Genomic DNA, 9,368 nt, shown 5'->3' with positions numbered 1-9,368 from the left:
GAAAATGAAACATGGATACCCACCCGACACAGAATGATAACCCCATTAGAAACTAAGGACACCCCTCGGGAATGGTAAAACAAGATTTTTTTCCAAAAGCTAATGGGGTAAGTCACCTTGATGTGAAAACAAACCCGCCTGAACTCACACCAAGCCCTAGAAGCACCAAAAAGGGTGTGAGGTACGGCCACACTTGGGATGGAAAGGACGGGTGCGCCTCGGCAGAGGCCAGCCCTTGGTCCCGGCTTTCCCAGACACCTTCTCGGTAGGACGAGGGCAGGAGACAGGTCCTGCCTCGGAGCAACAGGTCGCCGATCGCTGCATGCTCCCGCCGGCCCGAGTACAGGTTCAGCCTGATCCTCTCGGCAGCACTTCAACATCAGCGACACGAAACCTGCCCCCTCCCCGGCTCCCGGGTCCCTCCGGGGTTAAACCCCTCACGCTCCTCCTCTTCCTCAGCCCCAGCCTGCCGGGGTGGTCCCGCAGCCCCGACCCGGGGCAGAGCCCGCCCTCCATAATCCATGCGCGGGCGGCAGCACCAGCACCACCTGCCCGGCGCTCTGAGGCGGCAGGCGGAGCGGGCAGTACCGCGCCGCGCAGTGGCTCTCCGCGCCCCGCCGCCTCTGTCTCGCGTTTCCCGCTTGGCCGGTGAGTGCTGCGGCCGGGGGGGACCCGAGGAGGCATCCTGGGGGCAGCGCTGCCCCGGTACCGCTCTGCCCGCGGCGGGGCCGGCAGCAGGTGGGGGTGGGGCTCCCCCGCCTTCCCGGCTGCTCCCGCTGCGGGCGGCGGAAGGTCCTGGCCGGGAGAGGAGGGACCCTTCTCCATGGGAGGAGAGCGGGCCCGGGGCTGCTGTGAGAAGCCGGGTGAGGGGGATTGGGGGGGTGTGAGTGACCGTCGAAGGAAGCGGGTGCCCGAGGGAGCGGGGTGCTTGTGGGAAGGGGGTCGCTGTGGGTCCCGGCGGGCTCAGTCGGGGCTGCGGAGAACGACCTGTGGGAGCGGGGAGTGGCGGGATGGAAGCGCTGAAGGAGGGAGCCCTGAAAGCGCGGGTTGAGGTGGGGACAGAGGGGCCGGCCGGCGGGTTTGTGCTGAGCGGAGCCGGGGAAGCGGGCTTGCGGGCAGGGGCTCTGCGGGAGGGACGCGTTTGGCTGGGGGGAAGGGTCTGCGGCATGGCGGGGCGGTGTGTGCCGGTCCGCGGGGAGCGAGGGCGGACCCGCCCGCTGACGAGAGCGGGGCGGGAGGCGGTACGGGGGAAGCGGATTTGCTGCCCGGGGGGCCCTGTCTGGCGGGTTCGGTTCGGAGGGGTCGGGTTCGGCTGTGAGTGTTTGCCCGCTGAAGAGAGGAAAGGCGGGAGCGGGGCGGGGAGAGCCCCGGAGATCTCCAGCAGAGGGGAATCGCTCCTCGGGGAGGAGGTGCTCGCTGAGGGCACCTGCCCGGGGCGAGGAGCGGGCCAGGCGAGTGGTGGGGCCTGAGCAGCCCGGGAGGGGCAGGGGGACTGGGACATGGTGCTGGCCTCGAAATAGGCTCGTCGGGGGTGGAGGAGGCAGGAGGCAAAGCCTCTACTGCCTTGGTTTTGCGGTGGTGCTGTGGATGTGAGCGGGGACGGGACCCGCCCGCCGCCGGGGGTCCCTACTCGCTACGGCAGATCGCTGCGGTGGTGCCGCCCCGGGGGAGTTAATAGAGGCGGTGGTGCTGGTGGCTGCTGCGCTGTGTGTACCTGGGCACATCGCGACAGCTCACCCCAGGTGGTCAAACCTTTATGTTGGCAGGGGTGAGCTCTGCGGTGAGCTGGGGACCTCATCCGAGAGCGGGGGAGAAGGGGCAGTTGTGGCAGTCAGGATGGGCTGTGTTTCCCTCTGCACGCGTATGCAGGGGAGTAACTGAAGAAACTACTAAAGCGGTCGGTGTTCCAGCAGGGCAGAGTTGCGGTACCGTGTTAGTATGCAGTTTGCAGATCGAGGACTAAGCACAATGGTAGAGGAAGAGATCTCTACAGTTCTAGTAATTGGAAAGATGACGGAGGAAAGACTTGGTCTCAGCTGCCAGTGCGAGTATGTGCGGTCTGTTGTTGCAGTACGTTGGTATTGGGACACGTACCCAGCCCTCATCACTTCGCGTTAGCAAAAAAACCCTGCCTGTTTATGTGTTGGCTTTACTGTGTTTCAGCATTTTCTATGTGATGCTGAAAAGTGCACTCACAAGGAATGCTCTGTGAATGCTAGGGTAAATGCACCACTTAAAATCAAGTTAAGTATGTTTTTTAATTGTTCAGCTAGTGAAAATATGCTTTAAACATCTAAGTAGTCGGCTAAAAATCAGACCTTCTCATGCTCTGGGGAAGATATCTCACTTGGAATTATTACAGATCTGTTTCTGTTGTTTGCAAATGGTTATGACTTGTAAAACAGTGGTTTTTTGTTTTTTTTTTTTTGGTGTTGGCTTGTTTATTTATTTATTTTCTAATTAGTAAGTAGCTGCTCAAAGAGAACTGGCTTCTGAATATCCAGCTTTTCCTGACTTGAACATTTGCTTGTTTTGAGATGTAGCAAGCACGTCAGATGCATACTGAGGCTATCTTGTGTGGAAGATTCTGTTTGTTTGGGTTTTGTCAGTGCTGCCACTCTGTTCTGCAGTCCCTCGTGCTTATTAGGTTTATTTGCTTCCTACTACTCCTGTGGCAACAGGATGTAATTGTTGGTAGGCTTGGGACAGACTTGTAACAGAAAACTCTGCATTTTTAGCTTGCTGGTATCCAACTTGGCTTGCTCATCATGTCTCTTGAATGGGAAGGTGGTGGTGTGGGTTTTTTTTGATAGCTGCTTGGGAATTTTAGTGTACTGTAACTACCTGTTTGAATGTTTTAATTCATTTCATTCTTCTGGTAGTTGCTCCCACTGGAGCAGCATCAAGGGGGATTATGGAGTTGGGTTCTTCAGATGACTAATTAAAAGATGTAACCAGCATAGCCAGATCCTTTGTGTTCTTATGTACAACTGCATCTTCCAGTATTCCATCCTATCGTGCTTCATGGCCAGCAGGCTCCCATATTGAGCTTTAACAATCAAGCCTTTGGCTGATTGAATTTCAGTTCACAGGGTTAATCATCGTTGCATCACTGCACTGCAGTGTTGTATTTGCATGGATTGCAGTGTTAAACAGAAGGAGGCCAGCCCTTTTGAAACAAAGAGCTGGACACCATGCTGTTCCTGAGCTTGGTTGTTTTAGAGTTGATGTATCATGGAAGCAGTTCCTGAACTAATGCATTTCTTGCTCTGTCTCCTCTCCCCCTCTGAAACTTACAGTGGAGTTCCTGAGGCTTTATTTGATTTGGAAAATATTACAATCTTTTTAATAACAGGGTATGTCAGAGATACGATAATAGTGCAGCATATTTGGTAAAAGGGTGATGGTGTTCTCCACAGATAGTGTTTAAAACCCCAGGAATTATGTTCAGTGGCTTGTACATGTGGAGTATTAGCGACAACCACAGAATAAAAAGCAAAAGCTTTAGTATTTTAGAGGTGGACCCTGGGAAACCACACAGAAAATAAACACTTTCATTATTATGAAGTATTCCAGGTTTGTGTTGTTTTGTGTATTTTTTTTTTTTTTTTTAATTGAAGCATACTAATAAAATGGCTATCTTGATGATTAATGCATCTTCAAAGATGCACGCAACTTCTTTTCATTCACTATTTATTTGAACTTGGGGAGAGTTGTGCTGGCAGTTGCTGTAGCTCACTGACTGCAGTGATGCCATGCTGTTTTTGAGGAAATGCGATGGCCACATGCTGCAGCTAAGAGCACCATAAACTGTTATGTGTCTCTCTCTGTGACACTTGGGTGTGTCATTTTGCAGTTCTCACAATTACAAATTTCATGGATAGATTTTTTTTTTCCTCTTTAATGTTGTTTGTCTAGCATGTTCAGCTACTAATATGCCCTCACCTAAGTTTCTTTCAGCTATCAAGATAAGGATAACTGCTGAGAGCTTTTTATATCTGAGTTACTTTAGGTAGGTTGAATATGTATTGAATGCTTGGAGGTAGTAGTGTTTCTGTGAGTTCCTGATCATTATTAATGTAACCTTGAAAATGTATTAGGTTTTTATGTAATATAGAGAAGATCTGGTGTCAGCCTGGAGAAGTTGCCCCGTAAGATTATATATAGCGTGTTTATCATGATATATTTGCCAACAAAGGGAGAGGAAGAAAGTATGGTTGGAATTATGCAGATTCTTTCATTTGCGAGAAACTCACTGCTCTGTTGAAAAAAATCTGAATTTTATAAAAGCTTAACTGAAAATTATGTAGAGTTGGAGAATTCAGCTGGTTATGTACCTCCGCTTAGCAGGGTATTTTTTTGTATCTGCAGTATAGGTAGTGTCCTTGCACTTTCAGTAATGTCCTTGTCTTAAAACTGCCAAGTTTCTGGCTTGGTTAATACATAAGTTCCCATTTCTAGCAGACATAGTGATTGTTTCCCTGGATTGTGAGGATGTTTTGATGTTGCTTTATTTGTCTGTTTGTACAATTAGGTCCAATTTAAATTGTCCTTAACCTAAAATCTAACAGCAATGAAGAAGTTGTATGTGCTTTCTGTTCTAATGCCATCTCTCTAGTATAACAGAACTCACTACAGAGAACATGCCCTGTCTTCTAGCTTTGCCTTAAGACACCGGTTAGGGAGGCCACTTTCCTTTCAATTTCATCTTTCTCAGAGGCACCTAATGTTTCCCTGTATTGTATGCTTTTGTTTCTACTTCCTTAACTCTTGGAAGCAAGGCTCAGTCACTGTGCGTGAGCTTTTTTCCTGACTCACTGAAGTGTTGCAAGTGTACTTGAGAAATCCCTAGAAAGCTTAAATTTATTTAGAAAAGTCTTTAAACCTTTTTCTTTAAGAAAGCCAAGTTGAACTGTAAGTATTGAACGTGCCCAGTCTTCACTGTTCTGTCATTAACACAAAATACTTTGGTTTTTTACACAGTTCTGATCTTGTGATATTTTGTCCCATAGAGCTTCTGTAGATTTGATAATAAACTGCAGCATAAGCAGTTTTCAGTTTTTTACCATGTCTGTGTTCAGCCCTACAGTAATAGGCACATAAAGGAAAAATTCACTGAAAAATATCTTTTAGGCTGAAAAACTATATCTCAAGAAAAAATGAAAGGAGGAAAAATATTTTTGAGCTTTACCTTCCCCCCCCCCATTGTTTAACAAAACATTCTTTTCCAGATAGGAAAATACTCAGTTTGGTATGTTCTAAATTCTTACGTTCCTGTGTTGAGCGTCATATTACAGAGTGATTACTGACATCACCTTCTGAATAAGGCTTGGATATTTCTGCTATTTGTAGCATTATTACTGTTCATTCTTCCTGATTTTCACTATCCATGAGGGTGAAAAGTAGATTTGAATTTTTCTTCTTCACTCAATTGGACTTCAGGGAAACAAAACTGTCTCTAGTTCTTTGATGTAGTCTTGTATTCCTCTGTTCCGTGTTTTCATGATCTTGAGCTATCCTTTGAGTGCAGCACAGACTGCTAAACAAGCCTGCAACATGGGTTCTTGTTGGTTTTCAGAAAGGTAGCCTTTGTTTTAACAGAGACTGTAAAGCATGGGAGAGACATCCTACCTTGTTACTGATTTTTTTAGGTCTTTTGTCTTCAGCATCTCTTTGACCTGGAGGCACCTCGGAAGTCAAGGTGTTGGTGTAGGATTGCTCTGACTGAGGCTGTGAGGTGTTTGTGTTATTTTGCTGTCATTCTTGTAAGTGAATAGTCTGAACAATACGGTGGAGATTAAAACATTGCTGTTGGGTAGTGCTGCTGAAAAAGGCAATGGAGGCAGAACTATGCTAAGCAAAGGCAGTTTGTGCTTGGTGCTCCTCAGTTTGAAGTGGGTGGCTTGTCATGAAAACCGTGTTCCCAGGTATTCCCAGCAGCAGCACTCTGGTAAATCACTGAAGCCATATCAAAGATAAGCCAGTCTGATGGGTGAGAAAGTCAGTGTGATCACTTGCATGCTCTTCAAGTACATGCAGCTTTCTGAAGTCAAAAAGTGGCAGAAGTTTTCTGTTCCTTTTTACTTAATGGGTTTTTTCTTGACCTGTTTCCTTGGAGGCCACCATGGGCCATGCTGAGGTGAAGAAATCTTGCCTAGCCCCAAGCAGATGGAGATGTGGTCAGTCGTTTTGTTGGAACCCGAGGGTGTGTGTATGTATGTTCTGTTTACATTTCATCCACCACATGAGGGTGGTGGATGATTAGACTACTGTGATTTTGTAGTTTCAGAGCCTTCTTAAATGTGTAAGCATCCAAACTCACCTTAATGACACTCGGCTTTAGCAAGCCATGGATAAAAATTTTTGAGTTGACTTCTCCAGTTCCTGAGGGGAGAATTGAGATAGCTTGAGTTAATAGAAAGTAATTATTGTCACCTGTCAGGAAGGTGAAGTTTATATGTTATGGTGTTAACTTTTCAGTCATAATTTCTTTCCTCAGTCTTAGAGGATGATTAGCTGGCATCTGGAAGGTTTTACTGAAAGGCTGAGATTAAAGAAGCTACGGGATATGACTTGTAATAATTGCCATAAACTATGGTAACGTCAGGTGGCTGATTAAATGCGTTGTGTAACTGTTGTGATATGACATACTGTACTTAGTTGGAAGTGCAATTCAGATGTGGTTCCTTTAGTTTTGTTTCCCTTGGAGCTGTCCCAGTGCTCTGCTTTGTTTGTATTTGAAAACTCACTGACCTGGAACTATGCATAATTGGTTTTTGCCCCTCTTTCAAGTACAGTGTGTGTATTAGACCATATTGTTACCAAATCTTGATTTTTTTTTTTTCCTTTTCTGTCCGATCTGGCTTGCTTTTGCAGCTGTCAGTGTGTTCAGTTTTCACAGAAGATTGCAGGTTATCTTGCACTTTAATATTTGCTTGCATGCACCTTATCAAGCTCTTTCTTGTTTTTGCCAGAGATGGTGTGCTGAGTGATTTCCACAAGAGGCTTCTGCACCCCTGTAAAGCAAGAATATATTAAAGAACCTTGTGTGAGGACACAGCAGTGTATTCCTGGCTGGAAGGCTAACTCCCAGGTGAATGTATTGAAGATTTCTAGACTTGGTGGGACAAATATCTCTACCTCCAATTTATGAATACTGCTAGCTATGGCTGTGGAACTCTGTTTGCTGCTGCTACTATTTTGTGGAAGTACTGTTTCAGAGGTACAGCCTATATACAAACCGCCTCCTGGGACTTTGGATTTTGGATTTGTACCAGCCAAGACATATGATACAGGTGCATACCACGAACCTGGGCCAATAGGAATTTTGTTTAAAATAGTACATGCATATCTGTACTTAGTGCAACCAAATTCTTTTCCACAAGGTAAGCAGATAAATTACTATTTATTTTTATTTTTGTTTTTATTAAATTGATGCATTCATCGTGTTGTAGATACCGAGACCATAATCTGGAAGTAAATTATATGAAGGGCTTTCTTAGAAGCACATGTTATGGCCTGGAAATGTGTACAGTTCTGTATAAAATAAAATTTTTCTGCTAAGCATAGTGGGGGGAAGGTTGTTAATGAAATTTCTTCAATTTGGTTACATATCACAAAGCTGTCACTGATGCATTTGAGGCCATTTTTTTTCCTTTAACTGACTTTTTTTTTTTTACATTTGCTCAGAAGTATGAGATAGGAGTAAAGCATAAACTGTTTCGTGTTTAATATTAAATTCGTAAGGGACAACTCTTAGATTTTTATGTTATGATAGTCAGGTGGTTATAATATGGTATAATTTAGGTTAGGAAATGGAAACTCAGCAACTTGAAATAAATTTCATTTGCTTCCGTATCTGTGCACCCACAGTGAGGTTTTATATAAGGGCAGTTCCTTTACACAGCTGTGCATAACTTCTTATTCCTTTGGTCAAGACTTGAAACTACAGCTGTTTTATTGAAACTTTCTTTTTTCCACTCCTTTCCAACTAAGTTGTCCTTTTTTCAAAGGAAAAGTTAAGATACAGAAATGTGTGCTTATTGAGGTTGCATTGATTAAAAAGTGCTTTTGGGAACTCTCTGTGGATGTGAAAGTTAAGTTGTAAGAATTTAACTTTCCAACATGCTTTTTGTTTCATTTAGCTCTTAAAATGCTAATGTGTTTGTATAATACTGACATTTTAAATTATATTAAGGTGAAACTTCGATAAAATCTAAGAAGAGCTTTGGTTTGTTACCATTTCCTTTTGTTTAGCCATAAATGTATATAATGGGTGTTTATATTTTGTAGCGTGTCTTTCAATTTGTATATTAAACCCTTGAGTATTTTAAAGTCTTAAATCCTTTGGTCATGTAGCAGTATGATACCTGTGAATTATTATTTGCTTGTATTTTTGAAATTTCTTCAATAGCTGTAGAAGAATGAGCTCAAATGAACTTGAATGAATGAATTCTATTCAGACAAGTGCCCAGTGTCCCAGGTGTTGAGGAGGGCAAAACCCTGGCCTGTTTCCTGCAGGATTACAGGAGGTGTAATGAGGGCAATTTCATGAAGCTGACAGTAATGTCACCTTTTGGAGGAACTGTTTCCAGATACCTCTGCTTTTGTGCCTTTTACCTTCCATTAAATATATAAACAAACATACATACATCTAGATGAACATACTACGTAAGTATGTAGATGAAGATGATTTGCTTTTCTGTGAGACCTGCTGTGTTAGGATTGTCATCTGCATTCAACTCTTAGGAACAGGCCTTCATTCTACCTGAAGCCCTGCTGGAATATTTTATTCTTTTAGGTTTGTGGAAACTTGATTTCAAAGAGATATTTGCTGTGTCTTTATATTAACAGGAATTTGGTCTATAACCTTGTATGTCAAATATAATATTATGTGTCCTAAGCATGTAAATAATTCTTGAGTATCAAGTTTATCATCACGATTATACTACTGTGGGACCTCCTGTAGTAAATTCTGCGTCAAGCAGGTGCTGTGAAATTCAGCCTTAAGGAGAAAAGGACACATCCAGAAGAGTTCAAAGTTTGTTCTTTGCTTGTTAGCATTTCTTATCTCTCCTTCCTTCCTGGCAGATACTTTTTGCCAAATCAGTTATTTTTTAGAAGTTTGGCTTTCATTATTTGCATCGGGTGAAGTCCTTTTCCCATGGCCCCGCTTTCCTCACTGCAAAATACGGATCCGATGGATTGTGTTGGTTTGAGTCATACCATTTAATTGGTTAATCCCCATAATCTCTTTTGCCATATGCTGTTCTATTTTCACATCAAGGTTATTAATGATGTAGCTACATATTGAAAATAGTGGGTTGTTTTTTTGTTTTTTTTTGTACTGCCAAGTTGACATGGAGTTA

General features: G+C 44.1%; 1 protein-coding gene across 10 annotated transcripts in view; it reads left to right on the top strand.

Annotated features, from left to right (window-relative positions):
- Window positions 1-611: 611 nt before the first annotated feature.
- PROM1 (prominin 1) overlaps window positions 612-9,368 on the top strand; it is a 63,061-nt gene continuing 54,304 nt past the window's right edge. For 3 of the 10 annotated variants that reach the window (XM_057426623.1, XM_057426620.1, XM_057426625.1), the window contains exons 1-2: window positions 6,185-6,205; window positions 6,975-7,385. In XM_057426623.1, coding sequence (XP_057282606.1) covers window positions 7,166-7,385 — 220 coding nt within the window. In that variant the 5' untranslated portion in view covers window positions 6,185-6,205; window positions 6,975-7,165. Of the gene's footprint in view, window positions 649-6,184; window positions 6,206-6,974; window positions 7,386-9,368 lie in introns of those variants that run through there. The other 7 variants (XM_057426624.1, XM_057426622.1, XM_057426626.1 and 4 more) reach the window with 4 other exon arrangements.

Source organism: Pezoporus wallicus, unplaced genomic scaffold (assembly GCF_028554395.1).
Source record: "Pezoporus wallicus isolate ANWC-B61680 ecotype Strahan unplaced genomic scaffold, APGP_CSIRO_Pwel_v1 scaffold_13239, whole genome shotgun sequence".
Lineage (NCBI taxonomy): Eukaryota > Metazoa > Chordata > Aves > Psittaciformes > Psittacidae > Pezoporus > Pezoporus wallicus.
The sequence above is the reverse complement of the archived record's forward strand: the minus strand, read 5'-3'. Positions and strand labels throughout refer to the sequence as shown.